Genomic DNA, 27995 nt, shown 5'->3' on the forward strand with positions numbered 1-27995 from the left:
TAATTAATACTATTGCAGAGGCAAAAGTAAGAAAATTTAAATAAATTTTTGTTAATAAATGAAGTTTTATGAAAATTTGGCCTGAGAATTTTTAGAAGATAGGGGGCGCTAATCAAGATTTTGACTCGGGCAAAAGAGAGGCCGAAACCGCCACTGGACGTCCTATATAGCTTATATATGGCAACATACTATATAGAATTTATATTATTTATAGTAACACACTATACAGCTATATGCATTCAAAATTTGCATCACTAAATTATTAAAAGAAGGCTCATTTGAATGAATACTTAAAGATCAAGCGCCTTTTTAAATAACTATTTAAAAAAAGTTTTTCAAAAATAATTCACCCAAAAAAACTTCGCTTCAACATTTTTCCTTGAAAATTGAAAATTTGACTCCTTGTCACAACTTTACTTTTTAAAACAATAAACGAAACGTTGGCGTAAAGAGCGAGGCGTTGAGGAGGGGACAACCCTTTTCATATACGGAATAATTTCTGTTCGTTTTAAGTTTTATTCTCGCTCCTTATTTGCAGTTAAAAAACTTGTTTTTTTTTATTTAATTTCTGAATGTTTTTGAATTAAGGCATGTTTTGATTTTGGCTCACCGCATAGGAATAAATAAAATAAAATTTACATATTATAATTTTTTGGCTAAATGGCTTTCTCATAGTTTTGATCGGACGATTTCGCTAAAAAAGGGGGTGGGGGAGGAGGCCTAGTTACCCTCCAATTCTTGGCAACTTAAAAATGCAATTACATTTTTTGATTTTTTTTTACAAATGTTTTGTTAGTAATAAACATACGTACCTTACGAATTAGCTTACGTAACGAACTTATATATTTGTGTATTTTTATTACGTATATGAGGGGGTTTGCCCCCTCGTCAACGCCTCGATCTTTACACTAAAGCTTGAATTTTGTCCCAAGTCCTTAAGAATGACCCTTGAACCACATAGGCCGTAGAATAACTAGTTGAAATTACTAAAAATACTTTAGCGCAAAGAGCAAGGTATTGTGGAGGAGACGAACCCCCTTATATAAGTAATATTTATGCTCATATTTTGAGCATATTTGGCTTCTTTGGCTTCCACACGAGTTTGATTTAAAGTTAAAGAATGTGTTCAACCAACTCGAGTGGGTGTGTTTATAGACAAATAAAAAGGTCAAATTTTCTAGATGTTTGACTTGTGACTTTGTGACTTGTTTTAGTTGTGATTCCCTGGTTTTGTGTATATTTTATTGTCATTAAGGCCCTTGGGCTTTTGAAAAGCACTTATCTATCTATTCATTTGTTGTCTGAGCTGTGATTATATACCCTATATGTGATGAAATATCGTAAATTTCTGTCCTTCCACCTTTACAATATGGAAATGATTCTCAGCCTGCGATATGAACACATCTGGCTAATGCAGACAGTATTTATGAGGGTTGTCTGTTGATAATAATGTAAAAACCGCATAAGCTTAAATATTTGGTACAAAGTCATGTCTCCTATTCTCAGGTGTGGGGGGTACGAGATCTTGTTCATTAGACTCAAAGTAGTATGGATCTGAAAAATAACTTAGAAACCCCCACTCAACGTTATCTATATAATGCTTTGTGCTGTATTCAGGATCTCGTTTGGTTTATTTTTGGGAGGGGAGGAGACGGTATCTGAACAACTTCTAAGGACAGAGTTGCCTAATGGGTCGTTTCAAGTAAGTAAACATAATCCTTAGTCAAATCTATATAGATAAAATAAATCAGTATGTGTTTTTCTCATGAATCTATTGCAAATACCACACGCATATAATATCATTTTAAGTTTTAATGTTGATCATTACTTCCAGTTGAAAAAAAATATTTATTTTCTCTTTTTTTTTATAAATAATGCTAAAAAATCCTGCACCTCCTTCATGGAAATTCTCTTCCCTTACGAAAAATTTCTCCATGGAAAGATCCTCCCACTTAACCTCCCCCTTACCCACCCCCACTCCAACACAAAAAAGTCCCCCTGAAAACGTCTGTACACTTCATAATTAAAAATTACGATACGTAAACAATAATCAAAGTTTGTAACTTGCCACCCCTCCCCCGGGAACTGTGGTGGATTTAGTGATCCCCAAAGACATAGTTATTAGGTTTTCGACTACGCTGAACAGAATAGCTATCTCAAAATGTATTGATCTGGTGACTTTGGAGAAAAATGTGCGTGGGAGGGGCCTCGGTACCCTCCAATTTTTTTGTCACTTAAAAAGGGCACTATAACTTTTAATTTCCGTTAGAATGAGCCCTCTCGTGAAATTCTAGGACCACTTGGTCGATAGGATCACCCCTGGGAAAAAAATTTCTGGCAAAAAATACTAAATTCCACATTTTTTATGATAGGAGCTTGAAACTTCTACAGTAGGGTTGTCTGATACATTGAATCAGATGGTGTGATTTTTGTTAAGATTCTATGACTTTTAGGGGGTATTTCCCCCTATTTTCTAAAATAAGACACAATTTCTTAGCCTCACAACTTTCAACCGGTAAAATTAAACTTGATGAAACTTATATTTTTAAAATCAGCACTAAAATGCGATTCTTTTGATGTAACTATTTGTATCAAAACCTTGTTTTTCAGAGTTTCGGTTACTATTGAGCCGAGTCGCTCCTTACTACAGTTCGTTACCACGAACTGCTTGATAATATTTATAAACACTGCTTTACAAGTATTAAAAGTTTAAAATCTATGTTCACCTAGAATGCGCTTTGGTCTTTCAACTGTTATTTTTAACATTTTGGTGCTAAAAGAATCTTCTGGTGAGAAATCAAAAGAAATCACTCATGAATTGGTACGAAACTGCTGTCTTTGTTTAGGTCAAGGATGGAATCCCATAGTGATTAAGCAAAGAATCCTTGTTTTTCTTTTTTCTACAGAAGGGGATCTTTTAGCCAACTCAGATTGTGGGCTGATTGTTCTTTTAGCACTCAGGCAGCTGACAACATTCAGTAAAGACTAAGACCAGGGGTGCATTTTAAGGGTGTTTATGGTAAATAGGCTACTAAAAACTACTTCAAAGCAGCCCTAAATTTTAATCTCTTCCTAAATGCATATTGATTCACTTAACCATCATCACCCCCTGGAATGACAGGCCTGCATGACAGGTCTAATACCTATTGAAATTTTGACAAAACAATATTTTACCTTAATTTTCAGTTACCAGTTCCATTTTCTCTGCCTTTAGTTCTTAAATGCAATTCCCATTATTTGAGTAGAATTCTGAGCTATATCCAATATATAGTGTTTTTTTTATAGCACTTGGTATTAACCAAGTGACATATAGCAGTCACAAATTCTGTTGGTCTGTTGGTAAAGCATTTGATCCTGTTAATAGAAGAGCTTTATCAAAGGTCTTATCCTTGTATGGTATACCAGACAAATACATTAATGATTAGTGCTATGTTTGAGCATAACACTACTGTGGTTAATGTAGGAAATGAGGTTAGTGGTAGATTTTGTATTAAATCAGGAGTTAAGCAAGGTTTTGTTCTATCACCCTTTATATGGATCATTTTGAGGGCCTTTGTCTTAAGGAGCACATGAAAGGTAATGGGAGACCACAGAATCAAATGGGGAGGCAATGCTCTCCTGAACTTAGAGTATGCTGATGATTTAAGCATCCTTGATGGAAGTGTGAGAAAATGAATGAACTTTTAGAGGTTTTGTAATTTCAGGGTGCTAGAATAGGTTTGAAAAATAATGTTAAGAAGACTAAGTCACTAAGGCTAGGAATAAATAGAGATGGAAAGATGATGTTGGGTAACAGAAAGATTGATCAGGTGGGCAGCTTCACTTATCTTGGTAGTATTATTAATAAAGGCAATGGGAGCAGTGAAGATGTTAAAAGTAGAATAGCCAAGGCTCAGGGAGTTTTTTCACAGTTAAAAAAAAGTTTAGAAGAATAGGAAGATAAGTCTGCACACCAAAGATTAGAATATTGGAAACTATAGCAATGACAGTGGTCAAATGGTGCTGAAGCATGGGCACTCCAAAATGTGGATGAAGATTGTTTTGTTTTAGGTATCCATCTGACTGACTGTATTTCATACAGTAGGCTGTACAAAAAATGTGGTTCAATCCCACTTTCTAGGGCTATAATGAAAGTAAGGTTGAGATGGCCAGGGCATATTGTGCAGATTAAGGTTGACATATTGCCAAAAAATTGTCCTTTTTGGCCAACCATCTAAGACTAAATGGAAAGCAGGTTGTTCTTGTCTTGGTTGGAGGACATCATAAAGAATGATTTAAAGGAAATGGGAACTTCCTGGTAGGATATCAAAAGGGAGGCTTTGAATAGATTTGGGTGAAGGAGGAGCTTGCTTAGCTGTGTTGGCCTCAGGTGGCTTGGTGCTGTGTGAGTTGTTAGTAGTAGTAGTAGTAGTAGTATGTATAAGTATTAAGCAATGAAACAGACTGTTCTTTATTTAGTGGTAGTAAGTTTCCTTTAGCTAAGTATGAAATTATGCTCAGAAAATTAAATTAACTTTCTCACCAAACATTCAACCTCTAAATTCTGACTGCTTTTGGAATATGGAGCTGTACAAACTTTCAAAATTACAATTTTAATCCAATTTTGCTTCTCTGACACCCTACAGCCTTTCAGTCTCACAATTATTTTTTTTTCTTTTTTTCAGTCTGGCTACCAGAAAGATGACGTTTTTGACAGAAGTTTGGTTGTTGCCTCCTCTAAACCAAAGGATATAATAAAGTATCATAAAACATACTTTGTTGATACTGACAGACAACTTCATAACTTGACTACTCTTGGGTATGTTACACCTGTGAGTATTGCCACAATACCCTCATATATCAATATACCTATAGTCTTGTCTGCATGTAGGGCGTCAGGGGGGGGGGTCATATCTGATTTGGCCCAAAGAGCCCCTTCTAAAAAAAAAATATGTAACATAAAAGTTTACTTTTTCAGATGCTGATCCCTTTCCAACATGTAAAATTAACTGACCCCCCCCCCTGTGTATGGGTTACAAAGAGTGTATATTTGCTAATAGATTTTACATTTAATTCCAATTTTGAGGGATATTAAATCCCTCATAGGGGATTAGTCCTTCCAAGTACTAAAATAAAGTGAATTTATTTATCATAGACACCTGATGTACCAAATAAAGGAAAAAAAAAAACTAAGTCATTGGAAGGTAAAATTTTAACAATGCTAATTTTATTAAATTTGACAGTGTATTAGAATAATTGTTACTTTGAGTGTAGTAGATTAGTCAGTACAATGAAGCATGAGTGTGAAGATGGCGGGTCAATGTAAAACTAATCTAGAATTAGTTGTTTTTTTTTGGTTTTCTAGGTTGAAAAAAAAAACTGAAAAAGGATCCTGGAGCATAGAGAAGAAATTTTGGAAACTCCATTCAATTACACCAACAACAAACAACAACAATGCTATTTGTCTATCTTTTGTGCTCCAGCAAATTAGTAGGTTCATTCCCTAGGATTATTCAAAATCCAAGCAAATGCAAGAAAAAGCAATGCTGCTAAAGCCTAGTAGGGTGGTATTTAGAACCAAATTTCCTCTTTTTTTGGAAACTAATTTTGCAACTAAGATTAGTTTCTTCAAATGTGCCTTCGCATGAGCTTGCCTAAGAAACATTCATGTGCTGTATAGCTTTGAAGTAAGGTCATCACAAGTGAAAAGGGTAACACTAAGTGGAGGTATGCAATGACAAGGGCTTATTACCCACTAAGCTGTTATAGGCTAAAGTCAAAGAGTTTTCAACCTTGAAGGGTCATAGGTTATCAAATACAAAACTTTTTTTTGAGGAATTGATCGAAAATTTAAAAAACTTCCGCCACCAAGCAGACATAAAATAATATTTTTCGGGGGGGACCAAAGAAGAAACTTGCAATAGTAGGGAAATTATTGAGGAATTATAAAAAAAACATAAAAATCTAGTATTTTGGGGAGACAGCATGACCCAACAAGGATAATCCTTGGGTAACATTTAAAATCAAAGAAACGCTATAAAAATCATTTAGTTCAATGTCTATATGCACATAATCTTGAAAACAAGCCCAAAAATCGTATCAATTTTCGTAAAACTAGTAACTGATGAGTTTCAATTGGAACTGAAATTTCTGTAATACTTAAAAAGGAACTAAAAATTGCAAGCACCTCTGATAATGCTGTAGTACCTAGCCAAAATAAAAGGTTAAGACAAGCTTAAGTTGATTAGTAATTTAACTCGTATTGAAATTTTTATTTTAATCAAAACTTTATGTCTCTTTTGATTTGATTGAGATTTTATACAGTAAGCAGATTTTTGTCTGTTTTAAAGTACCAAGGGTATCAAAATAAAAATATTTTTTGCTCTCTGACCCATATTAAATCTATTTGTACCTGAAAACTACGAATTTTTAAGATTTTTCTTTTAGGTGTTTGGAAATTCTGAAGTTTTTTGGCAGTAACACATTTATATCAATGTTGCCACGTTGAGTTGTGAAAATAAATAAACATGCGAATTACTGTAATTAAATTTAACTGCATTTTTGATCTGTAAAAGTTAACACAGTAACAATCTATCCATTCCCAAAGACAACTAGACCTTCAAAGAAGAGCTACTTCTCGTAGTTTTTTTATGCCATAAATTTTCAGCTTGTTCTATGCCATTTTTTGTCCATTTTTCGTTTTATAAATCTGGTAGCGGTTACTACCAAAAACTGTATATGGATGTCTTTTTGATTAAAAAGTATTTTCCAGGGGATATCGTATCGACCAAGTGGTCCTAGAATGTCGTGAGTGGGCTCTTTCTAACGGAAATTAAAAGTTCTAGTGCCCTTTTTAAGTGACCAAAAAAATTTGAGGGCACCTACCCCTCCCACGCTCATTTTTTCCCAAAGTCAACCGATCAAAATTTTGAGATAGCCATTTTGTTCAGCATAGTTGAAAAACAAATAACAATATCTTTAGGGCTGACTTACTCCCCCACAGTCCCCGCAGGGGGGGGGGGCAAGTTACAAGCTTTGACAAGCCTTTACATACAGTAATTGTTATTTGGAACTTTACAGACCTTTTCAGGGGGATTTTTTGGTTGGGGGGGGTTGAGGGGAGGGGGCTACGTAGGAGGATCTTCCCTTGTAGGAATTTGTCATGGGAGAAGAGAAATTCCATGAAAGGGGCGCAGGATTTTCTAGTACTATTTAGAAAAAAAAAACAATGAAAAAATAAATATGAAAAAGTTTTTTCCACTGAAAGTAAGGACCAGCATTGAAACTTAAAATGAACAGATATTATACGCATATAGGGGGTTTATCTCTTCCTAAATACCTCGCACTTTACGCTAAAGTATTTTTAGTAATTTCAGCTATTTATTTTACAGCATTTGTGATTCAGGGGTCAATCTTAAAGAATTGGGACATAATTAAAGCTTTAGTGTAAAGACTGAGGTATTAACGAGGGGGCGAATCCCCTCATATACATAATAAAAATATACGAATATAGAAGTTCGGTACGCAAGTTAATTTGTAAGTTACGCATATTTTTTACTAATAAAAATTGGAGGGCAACTAGGCCTCCTCCCCCACCCTTTTTCTCAAAATCGTCTGATCAAAACTAAGAGAAAGCCAATTAGCAAACAAAAATTAATACGCAAATTTCGTTTTAGTTATTCATTTGTGGAGAGCCAAAATCAAACATGCATTAATTCAAAAACGTTCAGAAATTAAATAAAAAAACAAGTTTTTTAACTAAAAGTAAGGAGCGATATTAAAACTTAAAACGAACAGAAATTACTCCGTGCATGAAAGGGGCTGTTCCCTCCTTAACGTCCCGCTCTTTGCGCTAAAGTTATTTACTCTTTTATAAATTAGAATTGAGAGAAAGAGTCAAACTTTAGCGTAAAGAGTTAAGGAGGTGTTGAGGATGGAATAGCCCATTGAGGATGGAATAAGTTTTAATGTCGCTCCTTACTTTTAGTTAAAAAAATTGTTTTTTTTTATTTAATAATATTTATAGAATTATGAGAGCTTGGTGTTAAATGTAGTCATATCTACTTTTATGTTTGACCGAATGTATTAAATGTAAAAAAAAAAGAAAATTCAGTCCGTATTTTTATTATAGTTAAAACAAGACCTTTTTTTTAAAACACTGCTGGATAGCAGTGTCACTGCTACTCAGTGAAAATGCTGGGTACAGATACCAGAGATAGTTTCTCGTGCTGTTTTAAACATCAACAACAAGAAGAACAATAAATAGAAATATTCATATAAATATAGAATTCACCTGTCTTGCGAAAAGATTTCCCTATTGTTCTTCTTGTTGTTGATGTTTAGGACGGAAAGACATTGGGGTCTTCGTCGCTATTTACGAGCTCCTTTAGTTAGCCTAACGAATGTAATACCCTTATTTTGGTCGTGACTTGTGCACTTTATATATAGAAAACTACCAGCTTTTTAAAGAAGCATGTTTAAACTTCTTCTGTTGGTTATGGGCATGTTCTAGGGAAAATTTTTATAAGTCTGTCAGTAGGAACTTTTATGTTACAGAATAGATGATTCATCAAGATTATGAAATGGTCATTAGACTCATTTCTCAGATGAAAAGAATAAAAATTTTGTAACAAAATCTATGAGATTTTTCTTAGTTGTATCAGTTCACAAGGCTTAAGGCCCTCAGTAGAAGGAGTATTTAAAATAAATTCTACCAAGAATTTAATGATTGCCTCCACACATTGAGGTGGAAATAGGGTAACTATATTACGCTCTCCAGTTTTCTCTGACTAAATGACTTTTATGCTCAAGCCTTTACCCCCGAATGCACGAGAACGTAAACTTTTTTCTGCTATTAGGAAAAAAGAATCTAAGACAAAAAATGAAAGCGTGGATATTTTTTACATATATATGGCTGTTCAAGGATCTTACATCACCGTCTCCTCCAATGTGAACATTAGAAACGGATTTTAGTATTATCAAAGTCTGACTTTGATGGCGGTATGGGAAATTATGTTTTATTCATTTTTTAGTGCATTGGCAGATATGTTTTTAAAATGTTTAAAAAAACATTTTTTTTAACTTTTAGTCTTCGGTAAGTCTAATAATCAGTTTTTGTCCTTTGTACTTGTCAACTTTTTCTATAAAATCAAGTTGAAGTAAGGTGATATTTCTGAAATATGGTTTTTTTTTATATATAAGCTAGATGCGGCATCATACTCTACGCTTTCTACGTTGAACATTGTAGGAGGGTGGGGGGGACAGTGAAGTCAATAATCTAAGAGCCAAAATAGCAGTTAGGGTACTTCCTTTCAACATCCTTCCAAACACCTTAAAAATTCCTAATAAGTGTTGGTTAATAATTTGATCAGGGGGCACAAATTCTCGATGGACGTTTTCACGAGCATATAAAATGATACAACGACCATTGGTTTAACGTCCGATACCACTTATCTTCTTTTCTTCGGTTTGGGAGAGCTATGGTCTTGAAACCATACCGGTAACACCGACTCTCATCGTTTGCAATGATTTTGATTAAAAATGTAATCTTATTTTAAGTCATGCTTAAATTAAATAGCAGGGTGAAAAATAACAGGGTGATCCTCTGTAAGCAAGGAAGGAACAAACTTAGCTGCAATACCATTAATATGCACGTTTTTATTCAAAATCTGTTCGGACGAGTTCTTACTGACTCCAATCTCCTTTGAAATTTTGTCGATTGTGAAGTGATGATCTAAATTAATTTTTGGAAGATTTTTTTAATGATCTCGTTGTTTCCAGATGATAAAAAAATATTGGAAAGAGCAAGATTCCAAAGCTCATCTCACCACTTTAGTAGTGTCCAAATCACTCAAAAACTTATATACAGTTCATGACATCTTTTTGAAAGCCTTTTGCTGTTTTGTTTTCTTTTTTTTTGAGCCGAAATCATTTGTTCCTTAAAATCTACCATAACGATTTATTTGAAATAAGAAGACTGTAGATCAATAACGCTACCATCAAGCGTTTACCTTGTATGCCTACACTGCTTGGACAACTGATTCGAAAGTCTCTACTTTGGTCCCCATCAGGAGAACTGTCTACTATTCTCTGAAATAGCTTGGGACTTTCAATTCTTTTATTACAATACAATAACACTACCATCAGGCGTTTACTTTCTATGCCTGCACTGCTTTGACAACTGATTCGAAAGTCTCTACTTTGGTTCCCATCAGGAGAACTGTCTACTATTCTCTGGAATAGCTCGGAACTTTCAATTCTGTTATTACAATACAATAACACTACCATCAAGCGTTTACCTTGTATGCCTACACTGCTTGGACAACTGATTCGAAAGTCTCTACTTTGGTCCCCATCACGAGAACTGTCTACTATTCTCTGAAATAGCTCTGGACTTTCAATTCAGTTATTTTTGGGTCCACCTTTGTATATATGCGTGGGATAGTAAAAAACGTCTCCTTTAGAGCAGTAAACAACAAATTGAAGTAATTTTTTCTCTTGGCGAGGTCTTCAAACTGGTGCTGTAATTTTATTTTATTACTATTATTATAAATGTCTCTCTCTCTCTCGGTGTGAACTTCGTCGAATCAACTTCTAAAGTACTTCATATTCTATACCCAATTGTTTTAGTTTCATTGTTAAATAATTTTTCATTACTGTAATTCTTTGGTTTCACTTACTTTTGTGTCTATACACCAAATTGGGAGAAATACTTTGATATACAAGAATTTCAAAAGCGTGATTATTGTGACCTCTAAGCAACGCAGCTATAACATTTTTATATTTACTAATTTTGCTGTTATTTTATTCTTGTTAGTGGAATAATCATGGCTATGACATTGCCAAAATCTTTGGTGCAAAACTTTCATTGGTGTCCCCAGTCTGGCTACAAGTGAGGCCAAAATCTGGTTTTGGCTACGAAATCACTGGGACTCAAGATGTTGATCAAAGCTGGATTAGGGATGTTAGAAAAAACATTCCTAAACCAAAAGGTAATTAATCGTTTCTTTCACTCAGTAATAGTCTGGCAATTTTAAGTTGTACCTGATACGAAATACAGGGGCTATCTAAAGAGTCCCAAGGCCGAGGAGAGGAATGTAATTTAGTTAAATCTTGAACAGTCTCGAGTTATTTTTGGTGCAGCTACATAAAAAAGACAAGAGTATGGTAACCACTTCACTTTTCGAATATTAAAAGCTTATAAAAGACTTTATCTCCTTAAACCAATGGTCCACGTAGCTACATATTTGGAGCTGGATCAACTCTGCCTGAGCTTGAATAGTTCCACTGCTGGCTCCCGTCTCAAGCTAGATAATCAGCGACACTAGAATTCGGACCCCTTCCTGAACCAAATAGGATTACAAGTTCAGTGGGCCAACCCCATGGCTAGGACGGCCTTCTCGTCCTATTCTGTATATTGCAGTAAAAATAATGACAATCAAGTTTTTGCAAATGGAAACGTGACATTATTTTGTTTATTTAAATTAGTAAGCCAATGAGTAGTGGAGTAATGATTAATTTGTAACAATATACCCTTTTTTTCTCAAGTGACGAATTGTTTATTACTAGGTATATTTTATATTCCCTTTGAGATTATCTCGACTGTTTTCAGTAGAGATGTATTATTACCACAGAGTAATTTGGTGTCGTATCCTCTCTTATGGAGTAGATACTCATCACTGCTGTTCTGTGGTAATTGTTTATTGTTTTTCAGTTGTTCCACGTGTGCTATTTGATTCCTGGGCAATTGGAGATTATCGAACACTGTTTTCTGACGATGAAGCAAAAAGGCAGCTTGCATTGACTATCAAGAATAGTATTATTGTAAGTAGTTTACCGCCAACACTAGACTTAGAGAGACGTGGTGCTAGTAAAAAGCTAAAAATTGGATTATTTTGGCTTTAACACTGTAAATACCCATAGTTGGGCTCTGTCGCCCGAATTGTTGCTGATAATCGTTCTTAGCGATTTATTTTGAATACGTGGAAATATAATTGTCGACTAAAAATAATTACAATTATAATTAAAATATATTTTTAATATAATTGAAAATAACTAATATATAAATAAATAATAAAGACAACGAAAAGCCTCGGACCTAATTTTATTTCTGTGGAAATGACTACTGATCGTTCATGAAGCCTGGTCATTCATGAATCATTAGCGAGCATAATTTGAGGGCATTGATTAGTAATAGTTTCACTTGTTCGCCTGTGAGTCCAAGCAAATTCAGTCCCAGATTTTGCATACAGGTCCAGTGGACATTGTCCGTCACGCATCAGCCCAAAGTCAATCCAGTCCTTTCATCCCTTAGTTTTGTGACTATCTACCTTAGTCCTGCCCTGGGAATGACGCATGGACGGATGATTGATAGATTTATCTATCAACAAATGAACTGACATCATTTTGATACAATCCTAATAAGGGTTTATGCCAGATTTGCCTCTCAGTCACTGACCAGACCAGATCCGGTGACAATGAGGGGAGTTGGAGGGGGAAACCGGAATTCTTGGGAAACGTGAAAATTGAGGTATCTTTATCTTACGAATGGGTGATCGGATCTTAATGAAACTTGATATATAGAAGGATCTTATGTCTCAGATGCTCCATTTTCAATTCGAATCGGATCCGGGGACATGGGGGGTTGGAGGGGGGAAACAGAAATCTTGGAAAACGCTTAAAGTGGGGAGATCGGAATGAAACTTGATGAGAAGAATAAGCACAAATTATAGATACGTGATTGACATAATTGGAACGGATTTGTTCACTTTGGAGGAGCTGGGGGGTGTTGATTTGGAAGAATTAAAAAAATTGAGGAATTTTTAACTTAAGAACGGGTGACCAGATCTTACTGAAATTTGATATTTAGATGTAACTCATGTCTCAGAGCTGTTATTTCAAATCCCGACTTGGGGGGGGGGCTGGAGGGGGAAACCGGAAATCTTGGAAAACGCTTAGAGTAGAGAAATCGGGATAAAACTTGGTGGGTAGAATAAGCAACTGTCGTAGATACGTAATTGACGTAACCGTACTATCCACTCTCTTTGGGGGAGTTAGGGGGTGGGGTTCAGTGCTTTGGCGAGTCGGGTCCCATATGAGCTCTAAGCTCTTATTTTAAGTAATATCGGGCGTATTTTTAGAGTAGAAAGAACTTCCCATTTCCTCTTATTTGTGAACACTGCTACCTCACTCTTTCCAAGAGCAAATCGTAGTCTATATGTTGATGACCGTAACTGAAAAAATGCTCTTCCTACTCAAATTGGGCCTTGAAACCCTTACCTCTTAGGGGAGATACAGGATGATCAGCCTAATTCTGAGTTTAGTGAGAATGGCGTTCTAATACATCCAATTAAACTTTGCACATAGGATCTAAATGGGTATTCAATAGTTATTTAAATTATTCAAGTCGTGGGCCTTGAATAAGAACCAGAGGTTCTGCCAGTGGTCCTTGGGTAGTGTCTTTGACATGACTATTTCAAAGTATTTAATTATTGCAGAAGCACAAATTAGATGGAGTCGTTCTTGAAGTCTGGAGTCAAGTTGGTGGCAGGCAAAGTCAGTCCCTTATTGCAGTTATAAAAATAATAGCAGAGGAGATGCATAAAGCGAACTTGACATTTATTCTAGTTGTACCTCCACCTGTTTATTCAGGGTATGTATTTTTATTTCTTTTTGTGAATTCATTACTGCCTCTTAAAGTTGTCTTCTACTATTTTTTTAGTCCCCTACGTAAGAAATGTGGTGGATTCAGTCAACGTTATTTCTCAATCCAAAAAGACAGATTGCATTCGGACATAGTGTTTAAGTACTAATAAAGTAGTTAACCCTCTAACCGCAGAAATATTTTTGGATTTTTCTTAAAATTATGGGGTAAATTTTATTCACTATTACATTAGAAGTATGAACTCTTGTAAAGAGACCTGGAAAAAAAACGAAAAAAAAAAAATCAAAATTAAAGTGAAAAAATTGTGTCTAAAATGTACCATATGCGGGAAACGCGGCTATTGCCTTTGTTACATAATACGCAGTTATCACGATTTTTAAAAATGGTTCCATGGATAATCTTACACGGCATTCGTCTCACCAAATTTAGTCTCTCTCCTTTTTTTTTCTTTTTTCGTCATTTTTGAACTTGGATTCGTTGATTGAAATCTATTCTTTTACTTTCCTAAGTTGACTGCATTCTGAAATAGCGAATAAAAGTGCTAAATCAACCGTCTAACCGCGGGCATTTTTTTTTTTTTTTTTTGAAACATAGCAGAGGGATCTTATGCATTATTTCGGAAGTATGAATTGTCGTGAGGAGATCGGGAAATGAAACGTAAAATCAATTAAGAGTAAAGTGAAAAATTATTTATAAAATGTACCATGTGCAGGAAACGTGGTTATCGCTTTCGGTTCTTTTCTAAAAAATACATATATATCTGGATTGTGTATTTTCAATTATGGTTTCAAACAGCTTATTATGGTTTCAAATTTTCAAACAGCATATTACACGTCTTTTCGTTCCTTTTTGAATGTATTCGGGAAAATGTGGGGTTAAAGTGTTGTGCTTCCAATCCTTTTGTGTTTGCATCTTCTTGATTTTGTGTTGAAACTGATGAAAATATTTTTAGAAAACTTTGTTAATAACCCCCTAATTTGAAGTCCAAAATCGATTTTTTAGTATATTTGCTGTATGACTAACGCATTTAATAATTTATCCAAAAGATGTTGATATATTTCATGTCCTACTATCCTCACAAATCAAACATTGTCACACTTTCAAAATTGAGAGAAAATTTAGTATATTTCTTAGCTATTTATATATAAATTTGCACTTAGCTAATATTGAAAAGTAACGACAAACGATAAAGTAACCTTAAAAAATTGATGTAGAGTGGGGAGCATCATCACATTCTTTTAAGCACACTATGAAATATTTTGGTGCCAAGTTTCCCGACTGTATCTACATTCTCCTCCACAGAGTTAACTCAGCTTACAAGCTTCCCCTATAGCTGTCTGCATCAAGATACCAAAAAATAAGTCAGAGTATCCGATGAATCCTTTGTTTTTTCTTCGTCGAGGGAAATACAATGCTGAGGAAATAGGTATTGCAGTGACTCCAGCAACTTTCTATGACTAAGGAATCGCTGATGCAGCTGCTGACGAAACTAGTCCATAAATAGGATTAACACAGAAAGTCGGTAATACGTTTCAGGATCATCTGACACTGTTGTGTAATTATTCCTATACGTTTGTTCTGGAGCTCATAATGGGCATTCTAATGCTGATTTTGTAATCTTGACGCAGTTCAGTCCCTTCAGTAAAAAGTGGATGAAACATAGCTTCACTCCTCTCTCTCATGTCTCTAACTTTGATCCTAAGATCGTCAGAATGTTCGGGAAAGTATACAAGATCTATAGTTTGTGATTGCAAAGATGTCGACAAATTGTGTGACAGACTACGAACTTTACTGACAGTAACCATCGCTCTAACAAAACTGTATCTCTCAATAGCAGATAGCAAAGAATAAACTTTGATTGAAGATTCACAATCTGAATCAGGATGTTCTTGAATTTCCTTCATAGCCTTACCGATAATAATAAATATCTCTTTAAACAAAATGATTGCTTTTAAATGCTCCACCCATCTAGTCTCGCAAATTTGTTCAATCTTATGCCTTTTGTCCCTGTGATAAGATTACTTGCTTAAACAATTTGTTTGAAAATTGTACAGCATTCATGAAATTCTAAAGGAATTAGTTACCCCTTAAGGCCTTAGACAATTTCTTATAACAGGTATGTTGTACAAATGACTCAGGGCTACGTTTAAAGAGTGACTTGCACAGTGAACGCAGACAGCCTGGGGAAAAATTTCACTAAGTATAGATGCCCATCCTTGAAACTGACCACTCACAGATGAAGCTCCATCATAACCTTGTCCCCTTAAGGATTATAATTGCTTCCCGTTTCAACTAAAGTTTGTATCAACCAAGGTCTGCTATCAACCAATTGTTTCTTTTTGAAAAAGTCTATAATTTTTTATTTTCGTTTTGAAAAGATGGACGACTAATTAACAAACAGGGAAGTAGACTTCTATATAAACACTGAAAAAGCACGCGTGATTTAAATTAGATTCAAGGATGTTAGGAGCTCGAGGTTATAAGAGCACGTGGCTTACTTGGCAGCAGACTGGCATTATTCCTAACTGCATTTTCACAAAACAAAAATTCCCGTGTGGATCTTAACACATTACCTACTTGTTGTGCATACATTATTCTATATCAATAGGAATAAAACCCATCATGAATCTCTTTAGCTTTTAAGACAGTTATATCTTAAATTTTATTTTATAAAATAATAAATCATTCAGTTTTTATCCTCATCACAGTAAAATTTACAGCGTACATTATCTTGATCTATAAGATTACTCAAGATCTAGAAGAAAGTCGACCCAACAGGACAAATTTCGGGGAGGGGGATGTATCCCCGTTATCCCCGTCCCCCTGGGTTCGCCCCCTCCCTACCACCTTAGTAAGTTTCATAAATCGTCTGCTGATGAACTTTCATAAACCAGTAAGCTACTGAAACATTAGCAGGCTACCACACCATCGTAGATAGATGTTTAATGGCTGAACTAAAAGCTATTACTTATATTTACTAGGTTTTTACAAATTCTACCATCTATTAGGTTTCACAGACTTCAATGTCTTGGGAGAATTTGCAATAAACTCTTTGTCATGATTGAAGCATTAGCTGGAACCTAATAAAGAGTGAACCACAGCCCGTAGTAGCTAAAAGTCAAAAAACGTTAAAATAGTCTTTTTTACTTCTTTTTCCCAGGCCTAGCTGGTTACTAGAACATTATAGAAAGATGCTTAAGAGCTCATTCTAAATCTATTTCTCATATATACGTGGTTTATGTAAATTCAGCCATCTTCAAGTGCCATATGGCACGAGAAAAGGCACTTTATGCCATTTCTCAAGGGGTAGGGCTAGCGGATTATCAGAACATCGTAGATAGATTTTTGATTGCTCATACAAAAATATTGCTCATATCTACGTTCTTCCTATAAATTCTACCATCTCCAAGTTTCAAATGGCACTAAAAATGGCACGTTGGTGCCATGTCTCAAATGGAGAAATGGGGCTAGTAGGCTACCAGAACTTTTTAGATGGATGTTTAATGGCTCATTTGAAAACTTTTGCTCATATCTTCGTACTTTTTATCAATTCTACCATTCGTAGTTGAGTTATAGCACTGAAAACAACACTTTTGATGCCACTTTTTAGGTGGAAAATCCTGGAAGCATAAAACGGTATCATTGTAATAATTATGGTTCAAAACCCTAACTGGAGGTTTGCATGAATACCTCCTACATGTTCCTCCCTCAGGCCCCCTTAATAGCAATTTAAAATTAATTACTTAATCCGCAATTAAAGTCCTACCAACACCAATATATTAAATTAGAATATTAGAGGCGTGGTTCTGTTAGTGCAGCGCTGGAAAATTAAATTATCATGCGTTCGATTCCTGCTTGGATTTCTTCTTAATCATGGTTTATGATTACTTTTCACATAATCCCCTATTTTTGCAAATGTGATGCACTCATTTTTTAAAGCATATTCCGGAAAGGCTCATTTTAAAGCTATTACTCATATCTATGTGTTTTCTATCAATTTTACTATCCATAAGTGCCATATAGCCCTGAAAACGGCACTTTTGGTGCCATCTCTTAGGTGGAAGAGTTTGGAAGCATAAAACGGTACCATTGCAATAATTATGGTCCAAAGGTCTTAAATGGAGGCTTATAAGAACCCCTCACACATACTCCCTCTCTAAACCCTCTTAGTAAGTTTCATAAATCGCCTACTCATCTTAAAAGTAAAAGATTATTGCGAAAAAAAATTAACTAAAACTAAAAACTTTTCAACTAAAAGTCTACCAAAAACTAAGCTTGAATAATCAACAATCTTGAGTTGAACCATCAAACTTCACTCTGCGATGAAGCCTGTGTGCTAGTTCTAAGGGCGGTAATTCGGGGGAAGGGAAGTCCTTGTCCCCTTAGTTTTTTGCTCCTGCCTAGGTTATGAAAAACACTTTTTTTGTTCATTTCATTGGAAAAGGCACTTTTTTCATTTGAAAAAAAAATGGGGGAAACAACCGAAAGTGCACTTTGTGGGAATGTTTTGTCAAGTCAAATTTATAAAAAGCGATTAGGTATAAATATAAGCTTTTAAATGTGCCCTTAAACAGCTCTTTTATTACAATAGCCTTCTAGTTTCTGCTAGTCAGTTGGCGATTTAGAAAGCCCTGTCTTCATTATGGCTTTTTCAGCGAAGTCGAGCGAGTAAAAGCAGCCTTTTATTCATCAAAAGACATACGTTCCTCAAAACATGCATTGTTTTGTAAAGTATGGATTAGTTCAAGTTCAAGTTCCTTTTATTACCAATATCCATCCATTTATAAACAAAAAATATCCCAAAGGGCTCAATGGCCCGTTATTTGGGAAAAAAAACAACAAAACAAAACATAAATAACTATTAATTACATTCACACTTAAAATATATTTAGAGTCTACTCACCAATCCTCACCCGAGTACAACCGGTCTCCGCACCACCTACTTACAAAAAATAAATAAATAAAAAAAAATATATATACATCGAGGATCCAACACTCACACCACCCAAATCTAAATAAATAAATTCAATCTAAATAATTAAATAAATAAATTAAATCTTGATAACTAAACAATATAAATAACTGATCAATATTATAATTTAAAATATTTTTTTTTGATTAAAAAATTCTTCAACCGTTTCTTGAAGGATCCTATGGTACAGGACCGTCGAATCCCAACAGGAATGGAATTCCAGGCACGTCCGACAGCAACTATCAGACCAAAGTCCGAGCGCACTGCAGGGGTGGATGGCACTAGCACATCATCCTTGTTTCTAGTTTCATAAGGACTGACATTTCGAACAATTTCAAAAAGCCCGGAAAAACTTGATGGAAGGTCTCCACGGAAATACTGAAACGCAATGAAAGAGAGGTGTAATGTATGAATATCTTTAATCTTCAGAAGTTCAACAGAAATATGGGTGGTAGACTGAAGAACTTTTGCTGCTTTCAGTTGGAGATTATGTAAAGGTGTAAGTACAGATGGAAATGTTGACATCCACACTGACGAGCAGTAGCATAAATAAGGGTAAATAAGAGAGAAATATAATAGACGAAGGATAGAGAAAGGAAAGACTCGCTTCAGCTTTCGAATAATTCCAAGGCCTCGAGAAACCTTTAATCTCATTGACTCAGTATGCCGTTTGAAAGATAGATTTTCATCCAGAAGTATCCCAAGGAATCGAATAAACCGGTCAGCTGGGCGGGATATGGATCCCTTAGATGTTTTAAGCTCTGTCACTGTAGGGCAGCTTTTGCCTATGCGGGAGAATATAAGAAGAAACGATTTTTTTACATTCAAAGCTAACAAATTTGCATCAAACCAACGATATATATTTTCTGCCATCAATTGTAGCTTGAGGATAAGAGATGATTCATCAGGTGCTGCAGCCCCCAGGGTGGTGTCGTCGGCGAATGCAAAGAGTTCTTCATGTTGACCAGGCGTATCCAAGGCTTCAACCACAGCATCTCCTTTCTGGCACAAATGACAACAGAAATCAGATCGTGGGTTGCTAAATAGTCGATAGAGGTCGTTGACATATATGAGGAAAAGGGATGGCCCAAGAACTGAGCCTTGTGGCACTCCATATTCGACTGGAATATGCTCATCAGAAGCTTCAACTGCAATGGATCGGCCAGTTAGGAATGAAGAAAACCAGGACAGAGCTTCTCCACGAACGCCTTGATGCGACAACTTACCAATAAGTATCTCGTGTGTGAGGCTGTCAAAAGCTTTCTTCACATCAAGGAATATTGCCGCAGGTATAAGGCCGAAGTCTAAAGACTGTCGTACAAAATGAAGAAGCATATTTCGTAGCTATCAAGGTTGTCTGCAGTATTTTCTAGAGATGTCATATATCCCCTAGATCGGTGATGATTAGTAATTATATTAAAATTAAGTTTTCAACTGAAACTAAGGAGTGACATTAAAACGTAATACGAACAGAAATTGTTCCGTGTAATAAAAAAGACCATGGCAGCGTTGTTTCTACATTAAATTTTAATCAAAAACGAACAAAGATTAATTTAAAAATACAAAGTTTTTCCGTGGGAAGTAAAGAGCAAAGCTCAAACTTAAAACTGACGAAAATTATTATTACACAGCCCGTCTAAAATATATCAACAAAACTAATACAAAATAAACCAACTAAGTTTGTTTACCTATGTTTCTAGGATTATAGAAAACTAGCGCTTTACTGAAAACGAAAGATAATATTGGAGTTTTGGTACAGTAAAAGCAAACCAATTAAGGACACATTGTACAGATTAAAAATATTATCAATCCCTTTTAAGATAAAGCAACAATCCATTTTAGGATTGTTGCTCTATTTTATTTATTTATTTTCGTTTAACTTGGTATCAATTTTGCACAATGGCTCAGTTCAATGACTGGCTCTCGTTTTGTTTCTGAAAAGGACATGTCATGATTAGTTTGTAGTAGACAAGTTCGAAGTCAAGCCATCTTGATAGCATTAGGATCATAGACTAGCTTTAGAATTTGTATCAAAGCTTGAAATTCACTGTTGTACAGCAACAAATATTCGGATTTCTATGGTTCATATCATGTCTTATTTGACCTTCAATTCAAGTAATACTAAAGCATATTTCTTACAATTTAAGATTGTATATTACACACTATTGGTATTATAGCTGGCGAGACCAAAATGCTACCTGATGAATCAATCCAATGTTTCTCTATGCTGTTCAATGACTTTGCGGTTATTAAAAGAATGTTTAATTTTACGCTTATGTTTTTAAGATAATTTAATTGTATACTGATAGGTCCTGATGTCACAATTGATGTAAGACTATGAAAAGCTTTATACATTAGTTTATTGTTGTCAGGCTATATATTCACTTTTGACTCCCAAATAAATATTCCTGTTTTTTTTTGTTTTTTTATTTGACATTTGTGTTTTCAATAAACCCTATTTTTTATAATCCTAGGAACATACGGAAGCATTATTGGTTGGTTTATCTGTACTAATTCTATTGATATTTATTAGATAGGCTGTGAAGTAATAATTTTGTCCGTTTTAAGTTTCAACTTCGCTCTTTACTTCTTTCGGAAAAACTTTGTTTTTTTAATTTAATTTCTCAAAAGGTCTATTGTAGAAACAATGCTAGATGTAATGAGTTCGCATTTTTAGAAACTTCTACTTAAAAAGAACTTATTCTTAAACTTGTATAGATATGTATTAAGAAGACATAGTATGTTAATTTTGGACTTTGCTTTGAGTTGATTGTCATACCTGTTGGTAAAATCAAAGTTACGAATGTTACGTAAAATCAAAATACGAATGTAGCACCAAGTATCTTTCTGGCTCTTAATTTCTCGAGTCAAATAAATTTGAGACTGATTTATCGCTAAAATAATCCTTATACGAGCCCCTCCTCCTCTCTATCACACATAAAGCATTTTCTCTATTATTCCTAACTGAGTTTCTAACTTTGTTTCCTAAGACACCATCAGCGACTTTACAAACTATAATCCAAGAAATATTCCATCGATTTTCTACATTGCCACATTTCTGGAATCTCTAAAATACTCCTGCTGGATTCTACCAACATCATAGCCTCCCAGACAGTGGCTACCCTTCGTAAATTTCAGCTTTAAATTAACACTAGACCCTACTAGATTGTGATCTTTACTTTTGGCATGAATAATAGCACTCCTATATACCCTAATATCTTGTGTCGATCCTGTCAGCCTACTAAATCTGCTACTTGTGCTAATACTGATTGTAATAATGCGACTCTGACTTCTTGCGACTGCTACTACTAACACTGACTGGCCTAGTAGCAGTAGCGTTGAACACAGCTTAACTTTCAGGCATAATATTTGTGACTGACCAGTCATAGATAAAATTTAAGGCATACTTTTTGAAAATACTATAGATGGAAGCTTAGAATGGCAGTTTCCTACCCACAGCATGAATCTTGCAAACGATACGAAGACGCAGTATTAGTAAGCCGTAGTTGAGAGCAATATATTGTTAATATTTTTTCAGCAATAATTTTCGGACCAATAATTTGTTTTACTATGTAGTACAAATTTGACATTAAAATCAAAGAAAAAACACATACCATTCATAGATCCTGATTTTTATCGACAGGTATGACCATGATATGGCTCAAATATGTTCTAACCACCGAAAACAATAAATTATATTATAATTAATATATTAATATAAACAATAATTATGTTAATAAAAAAGCACAGTATTGACCTATGTTTACTGAGGAAGAACAGTCCTTCACTTTGAAAGCTTGCCAGCTCAGAGCTGACTCATTTTTCTCTTAAAGAATGGGACTTTTTCTTGACTGAAATTATCGTTCCATGAAATTAAATTAAAATTTTGCATTTGAACTAACTTAATTTTCTCAATTACCATCTTCTGAAGTAAATGTCACTATAAACTTGAGAAGAATTCCTACTAGGAATTAAAAAATATTTCTTAGAAAAAGACACTAGAAATCTGTACAGAAGTGAGGATCACTGTAAAGAAAGAGAGAGAAAAGTTGAAATGAAAAGATTGCTTTCTTATAACTCCTTTCAGTATTTCAGTTCATCTTGTCAGCTTTTCACAATGCATAATTCAGTTCATTTAGTCAGTTGTCAGTGTTGATGCGAGCTTTGAAATGTTGAGTTTCATTATGGAAGCAAAAGCAAGAGCGAAATTCAAAGTTTCAGCTTTGGGGTACGTTTGGGAAACTTCAGACAAGTCCCTTGAGGATAATGACCCGTATTCATGCATAAAGCCCATAAAATATTGTCTGTTGCCTTTTCTATATGGATATTGTTTTTATTATTATTATTTACTGCATTCAAGTAACCGAGTACCGCAACGCTATCGGCTGCATGAAAATAGATGGTAGCACAATATTTCAAAAGAAGACATTCCAAAATTGACACAATAGAAGGAATTCTCTAATTACAAAAATCAAAAGTTACTTTTTCTCTGTTATGTTTAGCGCCACCTTGAATTCAACCTCCGATTATTATACTTGCGCTGTCGTACTTAAAATGGAATTGCTTCAGTCAATTTGATTCCTTTTTCAGAAACACTCCCGGCTTTTTCACTGAGCAACACTTTCTTGATCTCTATGACGATGTTGATTTCTTTTCCCTTATGACGTATGACTACTCTTCCCCGGCCAGGCCAGGTAAGCTTTTTAACCCTATAAAGGGTTAGATTTGCCTTTTTTTCATTCTAATTCGGGTAATAAAGTCGGTATGCTGATTTGAGCAATGCATTGTTTGGGTAATGCCAAATACCAGGGGACTCGGCTTAACTTAGTGAAGTAAATTTTAGACATAAAATTTATGTTCAGTTTATTTCCCCGGACAATTTCCCCCTGGAAATTTGTCCCCACACTTATAATTGAGGAGCCAAAGGGAAATTAGACAAATAATGAAGAATGAAGAAAAGGAGGGATTATGGAATGTTCTACTTATACTTCAAAATACAGGTACAATATATGATGTAGAATATCTTATGGGATTTATTTTCATATCTCATTTCTTTTAATTCTTCTTTTTGCGTTTTTTGGGGGCTTGGATTGAGCTACTACAGCAGGGTAAGATAAAGGCTAAAGAAATTAATATGTTTGCTTATTTGAAATACCAGGGGACTAAGCTTTGTTCGGTGAAATGAATGATAATTTTTTTTTTTTAATTTAATTTCAGTTTATTTTATTTGGCAAATGTTTTTGCACATTTATACCGACAGATTATTCTATACTATCATCAATCAATTTAAATTATAATGTGCTATTAAATATATTAGTAAAGACAGTCGTCTCTACCCAAATTTATTAGAACTATTCCAAGTATTGGGTGACGTCATTCATATGGAAGATGTAGGGGAAATTGAGCTATTAAAAAAAAATTCCAATGAGGATTTCGACTGTTGTAACAGTTAAACCCGCGACTCTTGGATAAGAAGTCCGACGCGCTATCCGTGACGCCAAGTATTCTTACGAAACGGATATGAATGTGACGTTTATATGAAAGATTTTTTCTTTAACTTAAGACTGCTAACATTTTCCCAAATTTTGACCTATCTAAATCGCTTTTTTACATCGGAAAATAAACATAAGAAAATAAAAATAGTAATGATTATACCAACTGTCAACTATCAGGTTGATAGTTGGTATAATCAGATATAATCAATCCTAAACAAATATACCTAATCAATCTTTAAGTTGGCAGTTGGTTCTGTTCAGCTAATTTCAGCCAGCACTGGATTTGCGAAAAACAGATTAAGGGGGCTAGGAGGGAGAAACGAATTTTACCAAAGGAGTGACCTATCTAAATCGTTTTTTCACACAGAAAGTGTAGTATGCCAATTTTCAGACGAAATTATGGTACTGTCTCCGAGAAAAAAAAAATCACGCACACCCACATATATATGGTGTGTGGCATATATGGCGTAAAACATATTATGATTTATTGTCCTTCGTTGTTTTAGGCATTATCTCTTTTAATTCTACATTGGGTAAATATTGTCGAGTTTTTTGTTTTTTTTTACGTTAAATACATTAGTGAACACGGCTAAGTTTTACAAGAGATGTCAGAAGGATTTTCATGTGAGAGGAATCGGATGGATAAGAAGCCGGATTTTGGATGGATTATCAATATTCTCTAATATCCGGAGAGAATATTTGATTTTAGGGGGGTTTTAGAAGCGTGTATGTGAAGTTTACTCTCGGTGCAGATACGTGTTGTTCCCGAAAAACGAGTGTTTCTGTGTTTTGTGTCAGATTTCATCCAAAATTTCTGCAAGTGCATATGTTTAGTGGTAATGCTTTAATATTAATTAATTAATATTAATATATAATATATTAATAATATTAATTTAATTAATGCTTTAATATTTGAACTGGGCAGATAAAACCACATCTGCTTAAAAGCAAGATCACTGGAAACTGATCATAAATATTAGTTATCAAAAATTAAAACTTAATTTCAAGAAAATATTCTGTCATTCAATGTAAAAAAAATTCACGCCCGATTTATCTTGTAAATCCGGTAAATATGAATAATGAATAATTGAGTGAATATCAAGCTCCCATCTTTTGATCCAGTTATTTTTTCCCCTTTTTTGTATTTTTGCATGCAATAATTGCAATAATTTGATTTTATCTGAACAGTGAAGCTTTCTACAAGTTCCAGCTTCTATTTGAAAGTGATGACTATTTGATCTCTAAGAATAATCAGAAAATTATGCGATTTAATGGAAAAAACATGGTAAATCATGCTAAAAGAAAGGTTTACATGTAAAGTTAAAATCCTTCAAAAAATAAATAATTCTCTGTTTTTGACAAGTCTCTTTTGAATATTTGATTTTGTTCTCGGGTCATCGCCTTTGCCTTATTCTTCAAAGCGCGAGCAAAAATGATGAATTGTGGATTGACTATTTTGCATGAAAAACGTTGGTTTTCATTATTGTCCCGTAACAGGTATAGATAAATATAGTTATAGAATAAAAACAAAAATATAGAATAGATAAATAGATAAAGCCTAAAACTGCATTGGTTCTTCATTTGTTCCATAAAAAATTGAATAATAATATCAGTATTATTGTTCAGTTGTATATTATCAGTTGGAATTCAGTGTTATTCTAATCTTATCGGAATAAGAAACACCTTATTACAAATTAATTTTAAAAGAATTTTCAACAAAAAAGATTCAAAGAAAGGTAAAGAGCTCCATTAGGTCAAATAAACTTCCAAGCGTAAAACTACCATAAATCACCATCAATAAATAATTGAACAAAAATTACAATAAATGACTGATTCAAACTCAAAACGAGCATAAATTAACATGAGTAGGGCTGACAACCCCCATACCTTCTCCAGACCACAGCATAGTTTGCAATTTACTAAAAAAAATTACGTGGATTAATATGCATATATTATATAATATATAGTTTAATAATTAATATTATAAAATAATAGTTTAATATGCATATACTGATATTATTTCTTAACTCAACCCCCATCAAACTCATGAGTTTGCATTGAGGAGTAGTTTGATTATGTAAACTTGATAACTCTTCAATTCATAGATAAAAAATTATTAGGGTGGGAATAAAAGAGACTTAAAAACACCTTCCTAGATCTAATTCAAGCTGTATCATTCCTGAAAGATTCCTTCACCTGGTGCACCAACTTCTAAGCTATCAAAAAGCCCCTGGTGCAAACTTTAGAAAATGTTATTTAAACACAAATCTTCTTTCCCTATAAATAAAAAAAAATCAAAAGATTTGACGTGGTTCGGTATTTTGTTCCTTCTGACCTCCCCTCGGTAGGGAATAGTAAGGATGGCTCAAATTCGGTATTTACGCTTAGAAAATAATGAGAGCTTAGAAAATTACGCTTTTTTCGTAATTTTTCCAAAATAGTTGCATTATAAAAGACAAAATATGTGACAAACATTTCTATTTCCATGCAAAATTTTTAAAATACTTTCTTGAAACAATAAGATTCCAGAGACCAGCTGAATATAAAGGGCATGGATATTAAACCCTCCAAAGAACCCCCGCCAAACTCATCCCCAATGAAACTTAACTCCCTTTGATTATTGTACCATAACAGATACTGATATAGATAATTACTACAAACAAAAGCTTAGCTATCTACGGTTCCTAAGGCGGGTTTGCCTGCAAAATCGGCCGAAACCCATGATAGCACTGCTCGATACTTCTGCTAAACCTTCTTTTGTCGAAGCCAAGATCCATCCGAAAAAGTTGTGCGCGAGTGGACGTAATGGGCGACAAAGAGGGCATAAAAATACGTTCCAAGGACATACGAGCAAGAGAGGCATGCCATTAGCAGTTTCTAAGGCGGGTTTGCCTGCAAAATCGGCGGAAGCCTGTGATAGCACTGCTTGAAACTTCTGCTAAACCTTCTTTTGTCGAAGCCAAGATCCATCGAAAAAAGTTGTGCGCGAGTGGACGTAATGGTAGGTTTATGATCTCTTGTCTTTAAGACGGATCTTGATCAAACGAGGTGGGAGATACGAGTGAGCGTTCTAGTTGTACTCTTTGATGGTTTGTATCTGATCAGGTCTCTGTGGGTGGGGGGAAGGGTTCCTAAACTCTATCTTTATCATAACATCTAGTAAAAGGGATGAATGGACCTCATTTTGCATGTCTTCTGTAAGTATGAGTTTGAGGTTCGTATTAGGTGTATTTCTGTTAATTTATAAAAATTGCATTTTTTTTTCTTTGGGCCTCCAAAGAATTTGTTTTATTTGAGACATTCAGACTAAAATAAATTTTTCAAATACATTTCAGGAGCAAACAGCCCAATAAAATGGGTGAAACAATGCGTGGAAATTTTAGCCCCATCGGAAACACACCGATCGAAGATACTATTGGGTCTGAATTTTTATGGTAATGATTACTCGTCTACAGGAGGTGGACCGATTCTTGGTAACCAGTACATTGACATATTGAAAAAATTTCCCAAGTCTCGCCTGAAGTGGAACAAAGAAGAAGAAGAACATTATTTTGAGTATAATGCAAACGGACGTCATACCGTTTTCTATCCTTCTTTGTTTTCTATCAATCAGAGGCTGAAATTGGCTGAGGAATTAGGAACAGGGATTTCGATTTGGGAATTAGGTCAAGGATTGGATTATTTTTATGATTTGTTTTGATTACACAGTGATTTTTATGATTTGATTATATGAATTATTTTGGTTTGTTTTAATGGATTGTTGATTTACTAAGCTTTATATATTGTTTTTTTTTTGTCTTTTCAACCTTCTTCGTTATGTTAAATAATGGTTTAGAATAATATTTTTATCCTCCAGATTAATAATTATATTTTACTAATCTAACTC

The 27995-nt window shown here is 34.5% G+C and overlaps 1 protein-coding gene across 1 annotated transcript; it reads left to right on the plus strand.

Moving 5' to 3' along the window:
* Positions 1–2686: 2686 nt before the first annotated feature.
* On the plus strand, positions 2687–27862 carry LOC136031793 (chitinase domain-containing protein 1-like). Its single transcript, XM_065711579.1, has 7 exons — positions 2687–2821; positions 4665–4811; positions 10796–10970; positions 11693–11802; positions 13476–13630; positions 23205–23308; positions 27445–27862. The coding sequence occupies exons 1-7, from the start codon at positions 2732–2734 to the stop codon at positions 27807–27809; spliced, it is 1146 nt and encodes a 381-aa protein (XP_065567651.1). The 5' UTR covers positions 2687–2731; the 3' UTR covers positions 27810–27862.
* Positions 27863–27995: the final 133 nt, after the last annotated feature.

The sequence above is a fragment of the Artemia franciscana genome, chromosome 10 (assembly GCF_032884065.1).
Source record: "Artemia franciscana chromosome 10, ASM3288406v1, whole genome shotgun sequence".
Taxonomy (NCBI): Eukaryota; Metazoa; Arthropoda; class Branchiopoda; order Anostraca; family Artemiidae; genus Artemia; species Artemia franciscana.